Below are 25,935 nucleotides of genomic sequence, written 5' to 3'. Positions count from 1 at the left end.
ATCAAATGCACCTTATGCAGGCCACAAAACAGCTGTCGAACTGTGTCAAAGCCCTTGTCTAGCTCTGCCTTCTCAATACACACTAGGATGCTATGCTTGAATCCCATGTACAGGATCCCAAGTGTTTTTAAGCTTTCTTGAGTCTGAGCAGAGTTTAGGAACATTTTTGGGGGGCAGATCCTCTGGGGAGCACCCTATTCTGAGAGCTGAGACCCCCACCATCTAGCTACCTAGTGCTGGCTCCTCCAGACTCCCCAGTAGCCTCTGCTCACCCTTTCCCCGAGCTCCAACCTCACGGGCACTCTGATTACACTTGACCTCTCCGGGGACACATGATAATTGAAGCACATAACACACAGACTTTGCAAATGGGTTCCCAAACCAGTCACTCTACTGCAGACAGCACAAAAAATATACAGATCCAGACAAAACAATAAAACACCTGTATGCCCTTTCCTCACCACTCTGGAGCATTCTTCAGGATTTGGGTCAGTGTCCTTTCTGGATTCCAAATCCTCTCTCCTGGACCTCTCTTCTCATGGCTTCTCCACTGAAGCATGTTGTCTGCTCTCTCTCTCCGGTCCAGCCAGCTTCCTTTGACCTTGGCTGGTTCCTTGGTCAAAAAATATCCCCTTTCCCTCCAAAATCCTGTGCCTTTGTTTTACTGATGTTTAATTGCACTGGGTGCCTGTGAGAGGATAAACTGAAGTATCTGACTGGCCTTTTCTATACCATTATTATTATATATACTTCCACCTTATCCTCTCTTCCTCTACATCTTTTCAGATTAAATAAATAGCTACAGGCTTTTTATTTCCTTCTCATATGAAACACACCCATCACTCAATCCGACTTTGCCCCACAGACCTCTCTCCATTTTTCTCTATCTTCTTCAGCCCTTCTCTAATTTAGCTGTCTATTTTAAGATGAGGAGACCAAGGCTGGGTTGAGGTTAGGATGTACCATTGATTTATATAATGCCATTATAATATTTTCCATATCCTTCTCTGTTCCTTTGTTTAATATAGCCTGACATTGATATGCTGCTTTGACTATTGTGTACAGTGAACAGACAGCTTTCTTGTCAGGATCTTTATCCCACTAATCCATTCCAAGTAGTTTAACATAATTCCTTCCAATGTGCATTATTGCCCTGCTCTGGTCTGTGCTGCCATCCATATCACCCCAGTTCTTCCGAGCTCTTCACAATTCCCCTTCATTTTTACTAGCCTAAAAAATGTCACCCCATCAGCAAATCAGGCTAACACACAGTTCATCCCATTGAGCTACAGCAATTTACATCAACTCAGGACCCACCCCATAAAGTCAATTCTTAGTCCTCATTCCTGAGCAGACCGCTAGGTAGAGAACTGGCCATTTTCCCCTTGCTTTATCTTCCTATCTCTCAGCCAGATCTTTATTCACTGCAGGTCTTTCCATTTCTTTTTCATTCTCCACGGTTACGGAGTTTCCTAGTGTGTCATGGGAGGGACTTTATAGACAGACATTTTGCAGTTTTTACTTCCTTTCTTAAATGCTTTGTTCTTGTTATCATCATCTTTCAAGACTGAAGTTTTTGATTTCCCATCTTGTGAGCCAAATTCCATCCTGGCTACACTCACTGTATTCAGTGGGGCTGACCGGTTAGAATTCTAAACAATGCAGGTGTAAGCGGGGGAACAGTCCCGCTCTTGTGGGGAACTGTCCTGGCTTCTGCACTACCCCGGTGAAGTGGGCTAGTGAAAGGATCTGAGTCCTCGCTCCCACTTCCTTTACCCAATGGCCTCCCTGCCCTTGAGGGCTCCCCTTCCACTCTCCTGTCTGGCAGAGTCCTCGCAACCCCAACAAGGCTGGGCCCAGGATTCCTGGGGGGGGGGTCAACCCCCAACCCTACTGTTGTCACCTAGGACAGGGGCTAGGGTGTCCCCACTCCGGGGTACGCTCTCTGCACTGGGCACTTCTCTGACCCACTGACCATTACATACAAGTTAAAGCAAATGCAAGTTATTTAATCAACAATTAATTTTAAAAAGAATAAGGAAAAATGGGAAAGGTTGAAGGAAACACATCAGCCCGCTCTGTGGCAGGGAACATCACAAACAGCGTCTCTGGAGTGTCCGGGCAGTTCACAGTCTGTTCCTTGTAAGTCCCAGGCCCCTTCTCCGGCCCTGGCCGTGCTGCAGGGATGCTGTGGGTTGGACACTTGCTCTGGTGGTGGCCACAGGCTCTCAGGCTCTAAGAGGTAGGACCCTTCTGCCCAGTGTCGCCCCCGCCCTGTCGGGGTTATGATCCAAGTCTGGCCTGCAGAGCCTCTTGGCTGAGGGGTCTCCCTGTGCTGGGCCCGCTGCCCAGGGTCCCCCGCGGTCTCCCCAGCTGCTCACCGCACCCAGCTCCAGACGGCTCCAGCCCCAGCTACACCACTCGGTCTCAGCCCTGCTGCTGCTGCTCTGCCTCCAGCTCCCTGGGCTGCTTCTCTGGCCCCTCTGGCTCTGGTTGCTGCAGCTCTGCTCCCAGGACAGGTCTGCTCTGCCGGCTGCTTCTGTGACTCTGCTCCCAGCACTGACCTGCTTCCTGGGCTGCTTCTCTGGCCCCTCTGGCTCTGGTTGCTGCAGCTCTGCTCCCAGGACAGGGTCTGCTCTCCCTGGGGCGCTTTTCTGGTCCCTCGGGATCTGGCCCAGCTCTGCTCCCTGGCTTAGCTCAGCCCCACTCTGTCCGACCCAGGCAAATCCAGCTCAAACGGAGAATGGGACCTCCCTGGCCTCCTGACTCCCTGGTTAGCCTGCCCGCCCTATCATTCAGGCTCACCTGGAGCATTGGCCTCTCCCCATTTGTCCTGGAGGTTGTCAGTCAGGGTCCTGATTTCTCATAGACCCTTCCCCTTTTAGTACTGGGAGCTAGCCAATCAAAACACCCCCACTGAATGTTAGTAAGGGGGCAGCAGTCCCCTTACACAGGTGCTGGGCTAATTCTGCTTCTGTTAAAGTCAATAGAAAAAACTGCTATTGACTACAGCAGGAGCAGAGCAAGGTCAAAACCTCATGCTTTTGAAAATCCACACCAGTGTTTCCAGATGTCTAGGACATGTGCTAGGAGGACCCCAAGAGCATTGGCCCAGCTGTGCTCCCAGAGGGAAGAGGCATAAAAGGACCACGGTAAATATATTTGCTTTACATCTCTCCTGTAGCCCAAAGCAAAGGTCTGGCTACTCCACCACCAAAGGCTGCAGGGACTGTGGCCTATTGCTGTCTTCCTTTAGGAACAGCAAGAATTGGATCATCATATTGCAAAGAACATTACAAAAGTGAGGAGGGTATTCACATATTCATTCGCCTGACAAGGTGTGGGGACTGCATTCATTGCTACAGTGAGAACCCTTGAAAACATCCAGTTATGCCTTCAGTATTTAGATATGCCTGCCTCAGAATCCACAGGATTGCCTCCACGTCCCTATACTGATGTGAGGAATACCTTGGAATTGCTGCAAATACGGATTTATCCTAGTTCGCTAAGGGCTAGATCATGTCACTAGAGCACAGGCCTTGGTAAGGGCCAGTGGCCTGCTGCCCACCCCTGGAGCAGTGCAGGGAGGAGTCTGGAGTTGGGACAATCAGAGACTTGTAGAGAAAGTGAACCATAATGGTGGAAATTTTTGAACCTCAAAAAATGTAAGGTTCAGTTCAGAGTCAGTTGGGGGCTAGGGTGGCGATTCAGCTCAGCTATTTTATCAAACCAGTTTATCCATCCCTCATACTTCTCTGATTATGACCCTCTGCACTTGTCATAGGCTCCCCCTACTACAGACCCTCTTCTCAGCCCACTCAGCAAGGCTGCTATGTCACTATTAGCATAGCATCACCTAGTGGCCCTGGTGTGTCTTTGGCTCTTTACCCAAGAAAAACACTACAAAGAAACCACACAGGCTCTGTGTTTCATGTACCGCATGCTGGGCAACAACATGAGCGACTCCCTGCTTGTAAAACAAAACTGGCTCTTTATTAAGAGAACTAATGACAGAGATGCTGCAACTCCAGCCAGTGTCCCAGCCATGTGCACACAGAATGACTTCCTGGTGCTTCCTCCAAATGCTTCCTCCCTCCAACCTGTGCTCCTCCCTCCAAGTTCATGCAGGTTGCTAGACTCAGGTGGATCCCAAATATACACAAACATGAGGGCCTAGTTACATATGAATTGCTGCTCTTGTTGGTTTCTGACCATTTTTCTACCACATCGAATACAGTGAGCACAGGTAGAGAACTCAGAAAATATATTCAAAGGGTTATTATCCTATTTCTATAAACTAGAGGCCCCAACTGAGGCCAGGGCTCCATTACACCAGGCACTGGAGATACACAGAGTGAGAGGATACACCTGCACTTGGAGCGGGAGGTGTGATTCTCAACTTGTGTAGACATACGCATGCTGGCTCCTATGGAGTTAGTCCACTAAAAATAGCAGTGCAGCTGGGGCATGGGCTAGCTGTACTGAGTACAAATCCACTGGACCTCCACCACTCACTGCTGCTTGTACTATCCCACCGATACTGTTTTTTAGCATGCTGGCTCCATAAGAGCTAGCATGGGTATGTCTACATGAGCTGGGGCTCACCCCCCTAGCTCCAGATGTAGATATAGCCACAGACAGTTCCACCATGCCAGAGAAATGCTGGGGTGGGGGAAAGGAGAAAGAGACACACTGATTGGCCCAAAGTCACAGAGCAGGTCACTGGCAAAACTGGGACAAGAACACAGGTGTCCTGATGTCCAGCCTGAGTTCGAGCCACAACGCCCTGCTGCATCCCCAGCATGCAACGCTAAACACAGGCTCAAGCAGCAAAGCTCAGGAACTGATGTGAATTTTGGGTCCTCAGCTGCTCAGAGCTTGAGTCCTAATTTCCATTGGATCCAGGCTTCTGGTTGGATATCAGACATCCCCAGGGATCAGATTTGTGGTTTTGGTTCAGGCCCATATCCGATCTGTGCAGGTTGTCAATGGGCTTAAAGAATCACAGAATCATAGAATATCAGGGTTGGAAGAGTCCTCAGGAGGTCATCTAGTCCAACCCCCTGCTCAAAGCAGGACCAATCCCCAACTAAATCATCCCAGCCAGGGCTTTGTCAAGCCTGACCTTAAAAACTTCTAAGGAAGGAGATTCCACCACCTCCCTAGGTAGATAAACTCTACTCTGAATAAGGCAGAGCAGGGACTTGAAGGTCTTCTACATCCTTGCTTAATGCTATAACCACCAGGTTGTTGAGCGTGAGACATTCTGTCTCTGATGAAAAAAGCACTATCTATGTCATTGCAAAGAGGAGTGAGGAAATAATGTGCTTTTAGCGAAATTTCATTTCAACCAAAATGTTCCAATCAGCTGTAGTTTTAACTCCAATTTTTACAGCTCCCAAAAGGTTAAGGTAATTCCACTAAGCGCATGAATTTATGGGCACTTATCAGAATAGAAGGCTCACATCTTTTGAGGTTTGCTCATCTTTGATATAAACCAAGGGCCAGATCCTGGCATCAGATGAGATTGCCCCCCACAGCAATGGAGGGCAGCCTTAAAGCTACCCTAACTAAGCAACTGGTGAGTTCTCTATCCAAGTTCTCTCTGATTAGCCCTGACTAAATAATAGATTGTTTGGTTCAATGGCCGAACTGAAGATATGGATAAACATTGGTTTGTTTTGAACTGAAACTGAGGGATTTTTGTTTTTTCTTGCCAAAAAGAAAAACTGAAAACATTTAATATGGGTCAAAAGGAAACATTTTTCAAAATGACATGTCACCTCAAACATTTTTGACATTTTTCATTCTGAAAATGTCATTTGAATTCAACAAAACTGTCATTTAAAAATGATAGTTTCAAAATGGCTCTTTTCATTTTTTAAAAATGAACCATTTCTGACATTTTTGTTTTCAGTTTATTTTAGATTAATAGATTCATAGATACTAAGGTCAGAAGGGACCATTATGATCATCTAGTCTGACCTCCTGCACAACGCAGGCCACAGAATCTCACCCACCCACTCCTGCGACAAACCTCTCACCTATGTCTGAGCTATTGAAGTCCTCAAATTGTGGTTTAAAGACTTCCAGGAGCAGAGAATCCTCCAGCAAGTGACCCGTGCCCCATGCTACAGAGGAAGGCGAAAAACCTTCAGGGCCTCTTCCAATCTGTCCTGGAGGAAAATTCCTTCCCGACCCCAAATATGGCGATCAGCTAAACCCTGAGCATATGGGCAAGATTCACCAGCCAGATACCCAGGAAAGAATTTTCTATAGTAACTCAGATCCCACCCCATCTAACATCCCATCAGGCCTATTTACCATGAATATGTAAAGATCAATTAATTACCAAAATCATGTTATCCCATCATACCATTTTGTCTGAAACGATTTGCTAGATTTTACCCAAATTCATGAATAGTTTTGATACCCCCAAAAATGCATTTCTTGGTGAATTTACTGTTTGCCAAAAACATTCCCCCTGCTCTTCTTGTGATTTCTATTGTGTAAATGTGAAGGTGAATAATACACAAGCGATGGAGTATGGTAGTAAATGCTGATTCTCAGCTTAAACTTAATGACCTGTGTGTTGATGGGTCACTGAAAATTCTACTGCTGCGGTTCAATTAGCTATTTCTTGAATTTTTCTTCTCACATTTCTTTATCTTCTCTATTACCGAGGGCATTTGCCTGTGAAACAGATTTGGTTTGGTTTAGCAGTTCACTCAGCTTCATTGAAGCCAATGATAATTTTGCCATTGACTTAAATGTGCCTGTATCTTACCCCTGCTGTTTATAGCGGGGACCTAGGAGTCAAAAATGTTGACTCTGTCACTAACCTTAAGCAAGCCATTTCTTCTCTCTATGCCTCAGTTTTCCCATCTGTAAAATGGAGATAAAGCTTAATCATCTAATGTTTGCCAAGTGCTTTGATATCCTCAGATGGAGTTAAAGGCACTGTTATCGGCCCAATTCCCTCCTCCAGCCTTACTTAGTCAGAACTCCCATTGACTTCAGCAGGAGTTTCGGGTGAGCAATAACTGTTGAGTTTGATCCAGTGTTAATGCTGTGTGTTAAGAAGGCTGTCTTTACTCTGTTTTCCTTAAATCTGGTATCATCCAGCCAACCCCTATTTAAGATGTTTAAGATAATGTCAATTTAACCCCTGCAGCCCAGAAATGAACAAACCATGGTGGCAGACAAAATGGCCATGCTGATTTTCTGGTGTGTTGTGGGGAAAGGAAATAATGGTTCCACTTTTTGTACGGGGCTTTAACTCCACGGATATGAAGAAGTTAGTTATTGAGCCAGATTCCTCCCTAAGCAAACACTATGCTCACATCCATGTTGTAGAAAAACTACCGTGCTGGATTGCAGGGGGACAGTCCATCATCTCTTCTCTTTGCTTCCCTTCCTCTTCTCCTTAGGTGGCAATCATTGTGACAGACGGACGCCCCCAGGATGGTGTGAAGGATGTATCAGCAAGGGCAAGAGCCCTTGGCATTGAGCTGTTTGCCATCGGCGTGGGCCGAGTGGACATGAACACTCTTCGGCAAATGGCCAGCGAGCCGCTGGATGAGCACGTGGACTATGTAGAGAGCTACAGCGTCATTGAGAAACTGGCCACGAAATTTCAAGAGGCCTTCTGTGGTAAGTCCTAAAGGAGCAACAAAAGGATCTGAGGTGGGGGGCATACCTTCCTTGTTGAACAGACAGGAACAAAGGAATATAGCAATTACCAGACTGAATCCGAACAGCCCTTAAAGGCACAGTCCCCAGCTATCACAAGTGTTACTTGTAGGTGTGAATAGGAGTTTGCAGGAGATTCATACTCTCATAATATGTATTACAGTAGCTCGAAGAGGCACCATCCAAACACAAGAAGACAGTCCCTGGCCCAAAGAGCTTACAATCTAACTACACAAACAAAGTCTAGGAACAGACATAGGAACCAACTTACCCAAAGTCAAATGCCATCTGACTTGTTATGGAGACCATGGCTGCCTCAGTTTCCCTGACTATAAAATGGAGCTAATGTGCCGCTGAGCCAGCAGAAGCTAGTACATAGAACAGGGGCTGGATGGCAAAAGACCTGAGTTCTGTTCCCAGGACTTCACCTCACTGCTTTATTTTCCCCAGTGATGAAATGATGATGATACTTATCTCCCTTTGTGAAGGTCTTAGAGATCCACAAGGAGGAGGATTCACATTGGTGCACCAGGACAGCTCAAGGCCTAGGCAACTTAAGGCCTATTTTGAGCACTCAAGTGGGACTTAAATGGTGCATAGTTCCTGTCTGTATCCTCTGTCCAGGGTTGAATTTGCTCTTTTCTACACTGCAGATGTGCTAACACACTCATTATGCTAGGGTTGCTTATAAATGCTAGGGGTTAATATTTCTTTGTTTAGAACAATCAGAAGGCTTGAGCATTCTTGTATTTGTACTCCTCCTCCTCCCCTTCTGTCTCTCCCCCCACCCCATATATATGGACCAGATGGAAAGTCTCCCATTGACTTTAATGGACTTTGAATCAGGCCCTGTGGTTGTGGTAGAGCCAGGTAAATACTGACATACACTATTTCCTACAAATACTTGCCTGATTTGTAAATGAATTGGTTCCCCCAGATTTGTTACACCTTTGTGTTTGCTTTCGACCAACACTGATGCACTCGGGCCTGATTTTCAGAGCTGAGTACTGGATGTGCCTACTGACTTCAATTCCAGTTTTGTTTGCTCAGGCCCAGATCAAGTTCTACCGGCACTTGTGTTTGCAGACAGAAAATTTAAAGCTGAATGTGCAAGTATTACTGTAAAATGAACTTTAAGTTTGCTTGTGCACTAATCTAAGCAGAGAACAGCAATGATCTCATGTGATTTATTGGACTAAGCACAACTAACCCATACTGCTGGAAGAGTGAATGTTGGCTATTCACAGTTATTCATGGTCAATTCAAAGAATAACAAAAATTACAAAATTTTCATTAAACAATGTTGAATAGTGAAGTAAATTGTGGTCTACTGCTGTGGGTGTTGGAGAAAGAGTTGTCCAGTAGATAGGGTATTGCACTCGAACTGTGGAGACATTGGCTCTATTCCTGGCTCTGCCACCGAGTTGCATGACATAAGAACATAAGAATGGCCATACTGGATCAGATCAAAGGTCCATCTAGCTCAGTATCCTGTCTTCTGACAGTGGCCAATGCCAGGCGCCCCAGAGAGACCCTGAGCAAGTCACTGTCTCTGTGTGCCTCAGTTTCCCCATCTGAAAAATCAAGATAATAACTCTTATTTCCCTTGGTGCTTTAAGATCTGCAGCATAAAAGAACATTAAAACAGCCATACTGGGTAAGAACAATGATGCATCTAGCTCAGTATCCTGTCTTCCAACAGTGGCCAGTGCCAGATGCTTCAGAAGGAATGAACAGAACAGGCAATCATCCTGCTATGAGCAATGTGTTATTAAATGAGGACTTATTATTGGCTCAACTTGAGTTTATAGAAGGGGAGAACATTAAAGCACATGCTGTGCAGGCAGATAGAGGAACACAAGTCTCGTGCCATGTTTGCGGATGATACTAAACTGGGAGGAGTGGTAGATACGCTGGAGGGGAGGGATAGGATACAGAAGGACCTAGACCAATTGGAAGATTGGGCCAAAAGGAATCTGATGAGGTTCAATAAGGATAAGTGCAGGGTCCTGCACTTAGGACGGAAGAACCCAATGCACAGCTACAGACTAGGGACCGAATGGCTAGGCAGCAGTTTTGCGGAAAAGGACCTAGGGGTGACAGTGGACGAGAAGCTGGATATGAGTCAGCAGTGTGCCCTTGTTGCCAAGAAGGCCAATGGCATTTTGGGATGTATAAGTAGGGGCATAGCGAGCAGATCGAGGGACGTGATCGTTCCCCTCTATTCGACATTGGTGAGGCCTCATCTGGAGTACTGTGTCCAGTTTTGGGCCCCACACTTCAAGAAGGATGTGGATAAATTGGAGAGAGTCCAGCGAAGGGCAACAAAAATGATTAGGGGACTGGAACACATGAGTTATGAGGAGAGGCTGAGGGAGCTGGGATTGTTTAGCCTGCAGAAGAGAAGAATGAGGGGGGATTTGATAGCTGCTTTCAACTACCTGAAAGGGGGTTCCAAAGAGGATGGCTCTAGACTGTTCTCAATGGTAGCAGATGACAGAACGAGGAGTAATGGTCTCAAGTTGCAGTGGGGGAGGTTTAGATTGGATATTAGGAAAAACTTTTTCACTAAGAGGGTGGTGAAACACTGGAATGCGTTACCTAGGGAGGTGGTAGAATCTCCTTCCTTAGAGGTTTTTAAGGTCAGGCTTGACAAAGCCCTGGCTGGGATGATTTAACTGGGAATTGGTCCTGCTTTGAGCAGGGGGTTGGACTAGATGACCTTCAGGGGTCCCTTCCAACCCTGATATTCTATGATTCTATGATTCTATGATTCTATGGTCAAAGCGGCCTTGACACTTTCCCCTTCTGGGTCAATGTGTTTTTATTCTGTATCTTTCCTTACAGATCTGTCAGACCTCTGTGCCTCTGGAGACCATGACTGTCAGCAGATATGTGTCAGCACACCCGGGTCATACACCTGTGCTTGCAAAGAGGGCTTCACATTGAACAACGATGGGAAAACCTGCAGTGGTAAATACCATTGTGCACTCCGATATGAATGCAGCAGTGCGGTGATATGTCAGGGGGTTGTTAAGATAAAAGCAGGGTAAAAGAATAGTACCTTCATCTCAATCCCACAGGTTGTTCACCACTGAGAATTTAACAAAGTAGCTCTCCCCTAGGAAGGATCCTTACAGACTCAGGGCCTAACCGAAAGCTCACTGACGTCAATAGGGATCTTTCCATTGACTCAAACCTGCTTTGGATCAGGCTCTTGGACTGATTTACACTCTTAGCAGAAATAGTTCCTGGAAGGCACCCCGCATCGTCCAAGCAGGGGCAGATTAATCATGGGCCCCATAGATCTGTGGGACTGAACCCCAGCACGCAGAGCCCCGAGGCCCAAATGAAGCCATAGACCCATGTGGGACCCTCTCCCTGCTCGAAGAGTGGGGCGCTGGGAGGGGCAGGAGGTGGATGCTTTGGTAAGGGCTCGGTTGCCTCTTGCCTCTGAAGTTAGTCAGCAGCCACGCTGTGCACTGAGTGTGAGGCGTGATCGAAGGCAACAAAGGGGATTTACCATCACTCGCTGTGTCAGGGTCCAGTGACTTCATGGCTCTGAGATTTCTGGCAGAGCAAAACCTTCTGGTGTGTGCTCCATTCAATGCTCCCTTTTAATCCTCATACGGTCACTGCCAGTTTGAAGAAGAGACACACTGAGTAATGTGAAATAAGGAGTTTGTTAGTGGCAGAGCCGAAACCCACCCTTGGAAACATTCACGCCATTCTCATTGGCTAACCTTTTCTGGACACACCCATGAGGAGACATAATGTGACTCCAGGAATTATCACTCCTCTGGACTCCTGTGTTCTAATCACTGCCTCACCACGGATGCATTTTGGGAGTTGGGATTTGGGAGGGTCCCATGACACCAATTCACAGAATAGACCAATGCCTGTTGTTAAAATTCCCCAGTGCACACAGATTAAATGCTCCTACCTCATCTATTCCCCCATGGCCAATACTTCCCCCCTCATGAAAAGCCTGGGAGGACAAATAGACTGCAATGGGTTTTGAGGTTCAGCCAATCACATTCTCTAGCCTACCGCAGATGCTCAAACAATTATTATGTTCACTGTGCATGGAGATCCCAAGACGAAAGGCACTGTGTACCTGCCAGTGAAAAGCTTTATTATTATTGTTATTGTTATTATTATTAATTATTAGAGTTGGTTTGAATATTTTTGTCAAACTTTTTTTAAGGAAAAATTAATTTTGTCCAAAATGAACAAAAATTCTTTTTGATCAATTTTTGTTGTTAAAAATAGGAGGACTTGTGGCACCTTAGAGACTAACAAATTTATTAGAGCATAAGCTTTTGTGAGCTAAAGCCCACTTCATCAGATGCATAGAATGGAACATATAGTAAGATATATATATATACACATACCGATAAGTTGGAAGTTACCATACAAACTGTGAGAGGCTAATTAGTTAAGATGAGTTATTATCAGCAGGAGAAAAAAAACTTTTGTAGTCATGATAATTAGAGGTTATGCTCTAATGAATTTGTTAGTCTCTAAGGTGTCACAAGTTCTCCTGTTCTTTTTGAAGATACAGACTAACACGGCTGCTACTCTGAAACCTGTTGTTAAAAACGGAAACCAAAAAACCCAAAATTTTTCTGTACAAGTTTTTGGATTCCAGTAAAATAATTTGGATTTTGAGTTTTGAAAACTGAAATTTTTTTCAACTAAAACCCAAACTTTTAACTGAAAACAGTTTTCAAAAACTGAACAAACAATAGTTTTTGGTTTTTAAATTAAAAATTTTCATGGGAAATTTTGAAATAATATTAAACAGTTGTGTCTAAAATAATTGTCCTTTTTCAAACAGCTATTATTAATTATTATTATATGATTACCAAAGAATGCTTCTACACAGCCAGACACCACATGGTCACCAAAAGCTTTGATGGCATCATAAAATCACTGGCACTGGCATAAACTGAATATCTAGCCAGACCAACTTAAGGACCTAGGTCGAGATTTATCTGAGCGGTGCTATATCTGCAAGGAAGCTACGTGCTTTTGAGATTTACTATGATTATGAGTATGGCTTTATTATTAATAAAGCCATACTGGTTTTTGTTTTCTCTCTCTCTGGTTAATTGGGAGCTGAACTTCTCACCTGTTCCCTTTGCCCTGTTCTGTTGTTTCTCCCTAGCCTGCAGTGGTGGATCTGCCACTGACCTTGTGTTCCTGATTGATGGCTCCAAGAGCGTGCGCCCGGAGAACTTTGAGCTTGTGAAGAAGTTCATCAACCAGATTGTGGATTCATTGGATGTCTCCGATCAAAATGCTCGCGTGGGCCTGGTCCAGTACTCCAGCTCTGTCAGGCAGGAGTTCCCGCTGGGACGGTACAACAACAAGAAGGACATCAAGGCAGCAGTGAAAAGGATGTCCTACATGGAGAAAGGAACCATGACAGGCCTAGCGCTGAGGCACCTCACTGAAAAGTCCTTTGATCCCTCCAGTGGAGCAAGACCTGGCGTACCCAAGGTGGGCATTGTCTTCACGGATGGACGGTCACAAGATTATATCAGCGATGCTGCCAAGAAAGCCAAGGATTCAGGTAGGCCTCCAGAATTCAGTGGCATTGGTTTTCCTTTGGGTCAAGTATTGGTCTATGTATGATGCTGATTGGCAGTCCCAGAAACCGATGTTCTCCATTCACCATAGAACATGGGCATCAGTAGGGCAAAACTTCGGCCTACATTGTCTCAACCCCTGTCCACGTGCTTCAGTGCTGACTTAGAAGGCCCCTGATTTGGGAAAGGGGGATTTTCAGAGGGGCTTTGACTTTCAATGGGAGCTGGGTAGCTAACTCCCATAGTCCCTTTAGAAGGCCCATCCTCTGTCTCTATTCTGTGTCAGTCATCGGCCTCTTTCTGAGTCTACCAGCAAAGGAACCAGTTAGCACCTGTATGACAGAAGTTATGTTCTTTTGAGCCTTTTTAAATGGTGAATTCTTCCCTCTCTGGCTATCAGTACTCAGTCCTAGTGCAAAGTTTAAACTAAGATCTACAGGCTACACCCTTCCTCAGTGTAAGACCAGAGTAACTGTGATAACTTCAGGGGACGTACTGGGGGCTTATGTTGGTGTGACTGAGAGCAGGGTGTGGCTCGGTGCATTTGTTCTGGAAGGAATTTGCTTCAGAAATTACTGATCCCCATTTCACTCGGAGAATGGAAGTTCTGTGGCTCAACCTTTACTCCAGGGACACCACATCATAAAATCATAGAATATCAGGGTTGGAAGAGTCCTCAGGAGGTCATCTAGTCCAACCCCCTGCTCAAAGCAGGACCAATCCCCAACTAAATCATCCCAGCCAGGGCTTTGTCAAGCCTGATCTTAAAAACTTCAAAGGAAAGAGATTCCACCACATTCCTACGTAACGCATTCCAGTGCTTCACCACCCTCCTAGTGAAAAGGTTTTTCCTAATATCCAACCTAAACCTCCCCCACTGCAACTTGAGACTATTACTCCTTGTTCTGTCACCTGCTACCACTGAGAACAGTCTAGATCCATCCTCTTTGGAACCCCCTTTCAGGTAGTTGAAAGCAGCTGTCAAATCCCCGCTCATTCTTCTCTTCCGCAGACTAAACAATCCCAGTTCCCTCAGCCTCTCCTCATAACTCATGTGTTCTAGTCCCCTAATAATTGTTGTTGCCCTCCGCTGGACACTTTCCAATTTTTTCACATCCTTCTTGTAGTGCGGGGCCCAAAACTGGACACAGTACTCCAGATGAGACCTCACCAATGTCAAACAGAGGGGAATGATCACATCCCTCGATCTGCTGGCAATGCCCCTACTTATACATCCCAAAATGCGATTGGCCTTCTTGGCAACAAGGGCACACTGTTGACTCATATCTAGCTTCTCGTCCACTGTAACCTCTAGGTCCTTCTCTGCAGAACTGCTGCCTAGCCACTCGGTCCCCAGCCTGTAGCGGTGCATGGGATTCTTCCATCCTAAGTGCAGGACTCTGCACTTGTCCTTGTTGAACCTCATCAGATTTCTTTTGGCCCAATCCTCCAATTTGTCTAGGGCCCTCTGTATCCTATCCCTACCCTCCAGCATATCTACCTCTCCTCCCAGTTTAGTGTCATCTGCAAACTTGCTGAGGGTGCAATCCGCGCCATCCTCCAGATCATTAATGAAGATATTGAACAAAAGCTCCCCAGGACCGACCCTTGGGGCACTCCGCTTGATACCGGCTGCGAACTAGACATGGAGCCATTGATCACTACTCGTTTGGCCCGACAATCTAGCCAGCTTTCTATCCACTTTATAGTCCATTCATCCAGCCCATACTTCTTTAACTAGACATGAGAGCAATCCTCTGCAGTGCTGGGCTTTGACTTCTGTGTTTGTTAGGTTGGTTGGGTTTCTTGTTGTCTCACATGACAATCGCACTTCCTCACATGTTCAGTTCCCACCCAGTGATGAATCTGGGGGGACAATAGGCTGACTGTGCAGTTCTGCTTAGTGCTCTAAACCACCTTTCATTCCTGGGGATGCACAAAGGCCAAACTGGCTCATGGCAGAAATTGGAGCAGCCACAGGACAGCTCTAACTTATGACAGCTAGCATGCTCCCATAGGGTCATTCCACCCACCTAGGATGGGGAGAGCATCACGATCCAGGTCTGCACTATCTTGCCCTCAGCATTGTTCTTCACTGTACCCCAACACTCCCTGTATGCCAGAGTGGTGAAAGCAGGTGGTGTTAAAATGCATCCACCGCCTTTATATCTGCTGAAGATTCCCTCTGGCTGGGGAGAATTCTCAGCAGCCTATTTCATGCTGAGTTAGGGCCCCTTCACGCCATGCACAACACAATTCTGGGGGCGACTGAGCATCTGACCTTATATTTATCATAAAAGTCACTGTCAGCATCAGCTGCCTTCATGGTGGGGAAAAATAAGTTCATGGAGGATAGGACCATCAGTGGCTATTAGCCAAGATGATCAGGGAATACAACCCCATGCTCCAGGTGTCCCTAACCCTCCAACTGCCAAAAGCTGGGACTGGGTGACAGTGGATCGGTCACTCAAAGTTGCTCTGTTCTGTCCATTCCCTCTAAAGCATCTGGCACTGGCCTCTGTCAAATATAGTATAGCCAATGGCCATTGAAAGGAAGTATAGTATAGCCAATGGCCATTGAAAGGAAACCCACAGAGAACGTATTTGATGACAGCAGCACTGAGAACTAGACAATTTTTTAAAAAGTATCAGGGGGATAAATAAATCAGCCTCACAGATTAAGTAGCAGCAAGGTCCAACTGTCTAATTACGAACCAATGGGTAAAATTCACACCTGCACAAGGAACAAGCACCACTTTAATTCCACTTAAGCCCTCAAAATAGGCCTTAAATGGCACTTAAGGGATGCATGGGCCTTATGTTGGCTCTTCACACAAGGGTGAATTCTGTCAAAGTATGCACCATGCAGCATTCATTGGGGACCATACACTAATAACCCATTAGGCACACGTAAGCGGTATGGGGACTGAGCAGGAGACACATTTCTGCTGCCAGCTTCCAGTGGGTTAAAAAAATTAGAAAAGAAAAAGATACTTTAAAGACCTTGAAACATAAATATCTTGTGAGCCGCCCTCTTTTGCTGAAAAACTCAGCAAACTCTTTTGCCCAAGTTCCTTGTATCCTGTTTTTTACTGAGTTAAATGGACATGGCCCTTGGGGATATGCTCATGAGTTGCTAAATGCTTCACCTCTTTTAATCTTTGGTCTTGACCATTGGACCTGACTGAGGGCTGGTGCCTAATAATGAAGATCAAACATGAGAGCAAGGATAATTGACATTTGAGAAGCATGTTGACAGGACATGTGGGATACTGTATACAGAGTATGCATATATTGTATACAGAGTCCACAGTATGCATCCGATGAAGTGAGCTGTAGCTCACGAAAGCTCATGCTCAAATAAATTGGTTAGTCTCTAAGGTGCCACAAGTCCTCCTTTTCTTTTTGCGAATACAGACTAACACGGCTGTTACTCTGAAACCTGTATACAGAGTGTGTTTGGCTGATATATAAAAATCTTGATGTAACTCACCAACACAATTTATCTTACATAATAGTAATGGGGCCTTGAATTCTGTTTTATTATCTTTGGTTGTTGTTTTTGTTTTGTTTTTTCTATTACCAATTGTTCAGTGATCATGTTTCTTACAGGGGAAAAAATAACAGCAGCTTGTTATTACACTCTGAAAATGTTCCAGGAGCTGGAATTTAGAAGCCACATTGAAAATTCAAGTATTGTGCTTGTTTTGATCCAAAGGAACTAAGGCAACGCCATTGGGAAAAAGTTAGCGATGCTTGAATCTAAATAGGGTCAGAGATCACACAAGCATCCTGTAGTTCAGAGATAAATCTTGGCTCTATTGAAGTCAATGGCAAAACTCCCATTAATGTCAATGGGGCCAGGATTTTGCCCAAGATGTGGCTTCAGACAGTTTACATGAGACCCTGCAGACCACCCAAGTACCTGCACAATTGCTCTCTCCTCACAACAGGGTTACAAACAAAACAAAAATAACACACTTGTTAGTGCCTCAAACTTAATTCTAACAGGTTATGTCTTTGCCTAAAACCGTTTCTTACTTACATCAAGCTGCTAGCATCTCCAACATTCCAGCAAAAGGGAGACAACTTTCATAAAAGGGGGCTGGCCCCTTTGTCCCTTCAGTGATAGATAACTAGGGGGTTCACTTCCCTTCTTTTTATAATCCAGTAAACCTTTGAAATGCATTCTTCTGAAGATAAAGTTCTTCTCCCCTGCTGTTTGTCTCTTCCTCTTGATTTCCCAAATCCCCTGTTGATTCATATGTAAATGTAACTTCCATTGTCTCTGGCATCACCTTGCTCAATTTACACTGGAGACCCAGGCACACGGGCAAAACAACCTTCCTTTGTCTCGAACAAACAATCAAGTCTGCTCCCCAAACATATTTTAGAAACCTATTTCCAGAATGCACACATACCTCTTTACACACTAACTGTACACACATTGTGCAATAATATTAATGACCAGAGGATCACCAGCTTTCATAAAAGACCTTACTCAATGCTCTTTTATAGTGCAATAAATATTGAATACAGTCAGTTGATTCAATTTTTTATTCTTTGGGATTCAGACCCTCCTGTCCTCCCCCTTGGATGTCTGGACCCTGATTCTCACAGTTGCCTGGGACAAACATTTCAGTCATTTTGGGGTGATAACAGTTTTAAAGGGTTCTTGATTTCTTTCCTTATCTTTTCACCCAACCCCTATATATAATCTCACTTTAGAACTTTTGCCACTGGATATTAAATACATCTGCCTTGGGAGATGAAAGGCAAGTGTATTTACCCAACTAGCTCTGCCCTATGAGCAGCCTAGAGGTGGGTCCAAAATAAAATTCAGATCTAGCTTCAGCCTTTCCCAGAGTTCAGCGAGGGACCTGATCCACAGTTTTGGCATGGCCCCACTGTATTGAGAAGCTTGGATACAAATCCAGAGCTGCGTTTTCCCAAATGTACAGGGATTTTGGTTTGAGTTTGTTCCTGTAATACATAAACATAAAATCAATTCTTCCTTGGTGTTCTGAGATTACTCAATATGTGCTCTTGTAGGTCAGGTGGCCTATTCTCAGGATGCACACTCTGCATTAAATGGCCATAACCACACCCATTCCACAAGACCCTACAGCCAAGGGATTTGAAAGCACAGTGACTCCATGTGCAAATGATGTGAGTGTTCTCGAGTGTCTATCTTTGAGCATTTGGTCCATGGCCCTGTACAGTGGGGGCATCCTAGTTTGTACGCAACACATCACGTGATAAATGCAAAAAAAGACTTGCAAGCTGGCTGGGTTCTTTTGCTGCTCCAATGAGATGGTAGCAGTAGGACTGACACTCCACATTACTTGCAGGCTTTGAGATGTTTGCTGTGGGAGTGAGCAATGCTGTTGAAGATGAATTAAGGGAAATTGCCTCAGAGCCAGTGGCAGCACACTACTTCTATACTGCTGATTTCAGTACCATCAACAAGATTGCGAAGGAACTGCCGACGAAAATCTGTGTCGGTGAGTGGGGGCGAGGGCAGGAGAATGTTTACATGTGGAAAACACTGACTCCTGAAGCAAGGGGCAAAAATACACCTAGAGATTTCCACTCACAGGTGTTGGGTTGTCGTTTTTTTTGTTTCTGTGTAGGTGTGTGGTTTTATTGGGTTCTCTCTCTCTCTCTCTTTTTTTTTTTTTTTTTTTGGTCGAAATTCTTTGATTGAAAAAGTGTCTGCCCAAATTATAACATTTTGCACTTCTGCCGTAGTGTTTTTCAGCCAAAGGTCTCAGCATGCTTCTAAACCAGTACTTCATTAAAACATCAAGCCTTCCTGAACTGCATCACTCAGCAATTCCTCTAGGGGACTCCATCACTGGCCAATTAAACTGGCCCTCTCACCCCTTTTGCAACCAGAGGGGCACAAAAAGCCTGGACGACAGCCAAGTATCTGACTCAGATCTGTTAATTGGCTGAGAGAAGTAAGGTGCCACATGCAACTTGACGACCTTTCTGTTTGTCTGTAACACAGTCACTTTTGAACACTGCATCTGATCAATTCCAAAATTTCAGGAAATGGTGTAGTCATGAATAAGCAGAACCCTGCTGAAAATCAGAAAAGCCATATCTGGGTAATCAGAATTTTAAAAAGTATTAGGTAAATCATTGATGAAATACAAAAATTTGGATAACACACAGAGCTTGGCCTACATAAGCAATGAAGTGTGCAACCCTCTAGTTAGTTTAAAGTTAAACACAGCAATAACCATTCAGAGAATCTGGCTGAATGATGTATTGATTTCCTCCAGACTTCTGGCTGGAGAAAAAGCTTTCGCTTTATTTTACTTGCCACCATGGTTTAGGATTTGATATATTCCTTTCTTGCTCTGTCTGATGGCTGATTCATCATCACCTTTGTTCTCTTATCCACAGAGGAGGACCCATGTGAATGTAAAGCCATTGTAAAGTTCCAGACAAAAGTAGAAGACCTCATAAAGTCATTGACACGAAAACATATCCTTTAGAAGCAGCTCATTTTCACAATGTTCCATTTTCTAGAGAGAGCAGATTAGCCAGACCTTCCAGCCAGGGAGACAGATTAGTGCAATGGTCAAGAAACTGGAGTAGGAGTCAGGAGACTTGGCTTCAGTGTTGAGATTCATGGCATGCACACAGAGAAGTTAGATAAAAACATTAAATACTCTTGCCGAAAGGCTACAACATAAAACTGCTTTATTACTTAGAATTCAGCACAAGAGCACGCAAGAACGGCAAAACAGAGAGAGACAAAGCAGGCTGCTCCCTATAAACAGTGTTGCAAAATTCAACCCACCTTGCTCTAGGTCTCTGCAGACTGACTCTGATCTCATGCTTTCCTGCAGACCCCCCTAGACCACAAACTGCGCCAAGAAACTCTTTACAAATTAAAGGGCCAGCCTACAATTCCAACACTGTTTTCAGAAACACCACATTCTATATCTAGATTCTGTGCAGACATTAACAAAGAAAGCAGTCCCTGCCATAGAGAGCTCACCTTCTCCAAGACAGGCAGGACACAACAGGAGGACAAGACAGACAACTAGATTGGCACTTGCCAAACCAATGCCAGCCAATAATGATGTACAAGCACCACAGCAGAGATAGGCTTCAAGGAGGGATTTGAAAGAGGTGATGGGGGCAGATTTAGGGAGATTGATGGGGAAGTTTTCCCATTCATGAGTAACACGTTTTCTCACATCAGCCCGAGAACAGGAGCAGGAGGCAGTGGAGTGGGAGTTAGCCTGGAAGGCTAGACAGTCAAAGGGAGTTTTGAGGAGGGACTTGAAGCAGGACTGAGGACTCCTGCCATGTCAGAGAAGGGAGGCTCTCTAAGAGCGGGTAAGCAAAGAAGCACACAAGAATAATGGAAAGAGACAGAAGAAAGCAAGAGGCAGGGAGTGGGCAGAATAGAGTGGCCCTGCTGCAAGGTACGTGCTAAATACAAATCTACCAGCACTTCATCACAAGGAGACACTGCTTTAAGTATGCAATTGATGCCTGTTCCTACAGAGTCAATGGCAAAATTCCAGTTCACTTCAGTGAGAACAGGAGCGTTGTACTGCATCATAGGGAGACCTTCAATTTAGCAGACAAGGGCAGAACGAGAGCCAGTGGCTGGATGTAGAAGTTGGAGAAATTCCAGCTGGAAATAAGTTACAACTTTTTAACAGTAAGTGTAATTGATAAATTACTGGGAGAACTCACTGAGGGATAAGGTAGATTCGCCACCACTTGGTGTCTGTCCACTGAGCTTGGATGTCTTTCTAAGTCAGATGCTATAGGTCAGCCCCAAGTTACCAGACCCCACAGTGTCACTTACGGAGTAAATTCCCTCCTCTGTAGGTATCATTGGGTAAAATTCTAGGCTTGATGTTATGCAGGAGGTCAGACTATATCAATGTTTCTCAATCACTGGCTCATAACCCCAAGAGGGGACACAAAAAGCAATCACAGGGTTGCAAGGCATTGAAAATGTTATGAGAATCTAAAATAAAGAAAATCTCAGTCTGAGCTTCCTGCACAAACTTATCCTTCAAGGTCATCATCTCAAAACACACACAGAGATCATTGTTACGTTTTTTATTCTTGCTTTTTATAGTAAATGTAAGGCAGTTGTAAAAATGTTTGACTTCAAATACAGGGTCAGCAACCTGAAAAGGTGGCGAAACCATGGACTAGATTATCATAATTGGCCAGATCCTCAGCAGACATACATTGGGGTATCGCCATTGACTTTGAGTTAATCTAGTTGAGGATCTGGCATGGGAATCACTGAAATGCACTGCCATTTTTTCCTTAACTCTTGCTCACTGGAAGCTGTGACAAAAAGGATTGCAGCCCTGGAAAACAAGATCATCTAAACACCCAGAGCACTATTATATTTCTCCTTCCTAATGTAACAGAATTGTTCCAGAAGACCTTCATGCATACACAGGAGCAACTCAGCCACAGCACTACATCCAGCTTTCTAAATAAAAAAAAAAAAGAAGGAAAAAAAAGTCTAGTCTAGCTGAATTCTTTTAAAAAGGAAACATTATAATGTTAGAGCAGACATCATATTAAAGGGCAAAGCACTGTGAATCACTGGGTGCCAAAATGTGTGAATGTCCCTTGCATCCTATAGTATACATATATAAAAACCCAGAAATATATTTTTTAATCTAAAGCTTAATATATAAGGGAGGAGGGATAGCTGGGGGAGGGATAGCTCAGTGGTTTGAGCATTGGCCTGCTAAACCCAGGGTTGTGAGTTCAATCCTTGAGGGGGCCATTTAGGGATCTGGGGCAAAAATTGAGGATTGGTCCTGCTTTGAGCAGGGGGTTGGACAAGATGATCTCCTGAGGTCCCTTCCAACTCTGATATTCTATGATTCTATATATATATATATATTGTTACTAAGTACTTGATTATGAGTTCTGTGAATCCTTGCTGTGTTCTTTGGCATCTTTTGTTTCTGTGCATACTGAAATGTTATTTAAGAATCAAATTGGATTAAAAGCAACTTGAATCCTGAGCATGAAACCCTACCCCACAGACGACCAATGTATTATTATAAGCACAAAGCATTTATCAGTAAGTAGGTGAAACTAAGCAGTGATTGCTGAGTGTGGCATTGGAGATGTGCTAGGATGGGACACTCCTGCAGCCAGGTTCGACCCACAGCTACTGTACAGTAGACAAAAGTAAGCTCAGTTCTCCTAGTCAATTAATACCCCTGCAATGTTTTGGCTAGCCAGCACCTGTCCCATGTTTGGCCTTCCATGGTGAAGTTCTGAACTGCACAATGAACCCACCCATACACGGTTTTATGTCACCGTAGGTAGTGCTACCAGCACCAATCCCATGGGATATGCCGCTACCCGGCTGCTGGGCTCTGTGGTTCCTTCTATCAACGTTCTCAAAAATGAAGTTATGGTGCCCTCTCTGCCTGCAGGGCACCAGCTCCCTCTCCAGTCCCATGTCTGGAGGCAGCTCTGCTTTTCATATTTTGATCATCTCATTTCAATGTGCCAGACATTTAGACCCATTTCCCTTCCCGGCTGGTGGTGAGCCAGGCTATACAAACAACCATCATGGTCCAGAGGTGTCTGACGTTGCATGCCACACCGAGTTGTAGTCGCCGTGGCAGATGATGTTAAGCAGGGAGTATCCGGTCTCAGCGACGCATGCCACGTTACACATCCCTCCAAATGTGAGCATGAGTGGTTGGGTTTGGGAATTATTTTTTTTCCTATCAGAATATTTATACTTGAGAGTATGTAAAAAACTTTTCAGAATAACACAAGCCTGTTCAGAAATGTCACCATAGACAATGTTTTTGGATGGAGGAAAAAATTAAAAGTTGGCTCAAATATTTGAAAGGCTGGTTGTTTTGTGTTACTGGTTGTAATTATTTGGTTATTTATACTATTATGTATTTGTTCAGTGTCCAAAATGTGCAGTTAAATCATATAGACAGATTCACCTCTCAGATTTCTTCGACTTCTTGGACTTTGGTGTCAATCCAGCACCAATGGGCATCAGTGGAAAGACTCCCAGGAAAGGCTCCAGTGTGAGAAAGTCTATAGATTAAGTCAAGTTCCTGTCCTGAGGAGCTTGCAACCTAAAGGGCTAATTCTGCTCTCAGATATACGGGTGTAAATCTGACGTAACTCCACTGATTTCATACTTTAGCATTATACTCATGTAACCCTGCCATAATAATCCTGTAAACCCCCTAATCACATGAGTAATCCCTATCCATTGCTTTCAATGGGGCTACTTGCTTGGGTAGTATTCTATATAGTACTACAGACTGTCTTAAAGAAGAGTCATTTATTGTAGAAAACAGCTACAATTGCAGGCAATCAAACAGGCTTTCACAGTATTTGAGTCCCAGCTTTGTCTCTTTTGTTTACCATGGACCCTACCCAGCTTGGGTCTCCATACAGCAAAGAGTGGCATCTAGTAGTTAAAAATGATCCTGCAACTAAATATATCAGCAGAGGTAGAGACTACTTAGGGAAGTAGGGGCATTCATTATGTTAGATGTCCAATCATCCCCAACCTTCTTGGTGAAAACCAAAACAAAGAAGTCATTAAGCACCTCTGCCATTTCCACATTTTCTGTTATTGTTTTTCCCCCTTCATTGAGTAACGAGCCTACCCTGTCCTTGGTATTCCTCTTGCTTTTAATGTATTTATAGAAAGTTTTCTTGTTACCCTTTATGTCTCTAGCTAGTTTGATCTCTTTTTGTGCCTTGGCCTTTCTAATTTTGTCCCTACATACTTGTGTTATTTGTTTATATTTATCCTTTGTAATTTGACCTAGTTTCCACTTTTTGTAGGACTCTTTTTTGATTTTTAGATCATTGAAGATACCCTGGTTAAGCCAGGGTGGTCTCTTGCCAGACTTCCTGTTTTTCCTACGCAGTGGGATAGTTTGCTCTTGTGCCCTTAATAATGTCTCTTGAAAAACTGCCAACTGTCTTCATTTGTTCCCCCCTTAGTCTTTCTTCCCAAGGGATCTTACCTATCAACTTCCTGAGTTGGCAAAAGTCTGCCTTCTTGAAATCTATTGTCTTTATTTTGCTGTTCTCCCTCCTACCGTTGCTTAGAATCATGAACTCTACCATTTCATGATCGCTTTCACCCAAACTGCCTTCCACTTTGAATTTCTCAACCTGTTCCTCCTTATTTGTCAAAATCAAATCTAGAACAGCCTCTCCACTAGTAGCTTTCTCCATCTTCTGAAATAAAAACTTGTCTCCAATATATTCCAAGAACTTCTTGGATAATATGTTCCCTGCTGTGTTATTTTCCCAACAGATGTCTGAATAGCTGAAGTCCCCCATCACCACCAAGCCCTGGGCTTTGGATGATTTTGTTAGTTGTTTAAAAAAAGCCTCATCCACCTCTTCTTCCTGGTTAGCTGGTCTGTAGTAGACCCCGACCATGACATCACCCTTGGTTTTTACCCCTTTTATCCTTACCCAGAGACTTTCAACCAGTCTGTCTACTATTTCCATCTCAACCTCAGTCCAAGTGTATACATTTTTAATATATAAGGCAACACCTCCTCCCTTTTTTCCCCTGCCTGTCCTTCCTGAGCAAGTTGTAGCCTTCTATACCAATATTCCAGTAATAAGTGATGCCAACTATGTCATAGTTGTATTTATTTACTAGCATTTCGAGTTCTTCCTGCTTATTTCCCATACTTCTCGCATTAGTATACAGACATCTAAGATACTGATTCCCCCTCCCCCATCCAGTTCTGTCTTGTGTCTCTCTTGTCCCTGCTATAACAGCTCCTGCTCTCCCCAAATTCTGACCCTTCTCCCAGGTCTCCATGTTTTTGACTAACCTGTGGGCTTTGTTCACCTTTCCCCTTCCAACTTAGTTTAAAGCCCTCCTCACTAGGTTAGCCAGTCTGTATCCAAATATTCTCTTCCCCTTCCTCTATAGGTGGACCCCCATCTCTTTCCATTGTCAAGGAAGCCGAAGCCCTCCTGGAGACACCATCTTTGCAGCCAGGCATTCACCTCCAGGATGTACCTGTCTCTGCCTGGACCCCTACCCTTGACCAGAGGATCAAACAGAACACCACCTGTGCTCCCAACTCCTGCACCCTCACTCCCAGAGCCCTGTAGTCACTTCTGGTCTGTTAAGGGTCATACCTCACAGTATCATTAGTGCCCACATGGATGAGTAGCACGGGGTAGTAAGAGGGCCAGATGATCCTCGACAATCCCTCCATAACGTCTCAGATACGGGCCCCTGGCAGGCAGCATACCTCCAAGGATGCCATGTCAGGGCAACAGATGGGTGCCTCCGTCCCACTCAGAAGAGAGTCACCAACCACCACTACCCTACATTTCCTTCTGAAAGTGGTGGCTGCGATCCTCCCAGCCTTGGAGGTACATGGCTTCTCCTCCTCCTCTGGGGGTGATTCCTCATCGCTCGTTGCCAGGGCAGCATATCAGTTTTCCATCACCATGGTGGGTGGGTTAGAAGTAGGGGTGGAGCACTGCCTGCTGCCAGAAGTAAGCAGCTGCCAGTGTCCTCCCTGTGACAGAGCCATATCCTCCTCCCCCAGTGTGTGACAGCAATCCTCTGCAGCTGGATAGATTCCTCAGCCTTGGATGTCTC

The 25,935-nt window shown here is 44.7% G+C and overlaps 1 protein-coding gene across 1 annotated transcript in view; it reads left to right on the top strand.

The window, feature by feature from the left end:
- Positions 1 to 21,667, top strand: part of MATN1 (matrilin 1) — a gene marked incomplete at both ends in the record, with an annotated part of 37,307 nt that extends 15,640 nt beyond the window's left edge. The window contains 6 exons of the mRNA XM_084652255.1: positions 7,431 to 7,653; positions 10,540 to 10,665; positions 12,863 to 13,270; positions 18,638 to 18,790; positions 19,701 to 19,781; positions 21,618 to 21,667. Coding sequence (XP_084508381.1) covers positions 7,431 to 7,653; positions 10,540 to 10,665; positions 12,863 to 13,270; positions 18,638 to 18,790; positions 19,701 to 19,781; positions 21,618 to 21,667 — 1,041 coding nt within the window. The remainder of the gene's footprint in view (positions 1 to 7,430; positions 7,654 to 10,539; positions 10,666 to 12,862; positions 13,271 to 18,637; positions 18,791 to 19,700; positions 19,782 to 21,617) is intronic.
- Positions 21,668 to 25,935: the final 4,268 nt, after the last annotated feature.

Source organism: Lepidochelys olivacea (genome assembly GCF_965140295.1).
Source record: "Lepidochelys olivacea isolate rLepOli2 genome assembly, chromosome: 19".
NCBI classification, from domain to species: Eukaryota; Metazoa; Chordata; order Testudines; family Cheloniidae; genus Lepidochelys; species Lepidochelys olivacea.
This window is presented reverse-complemented; position numbering and strand designations above follow the sequence as displayed.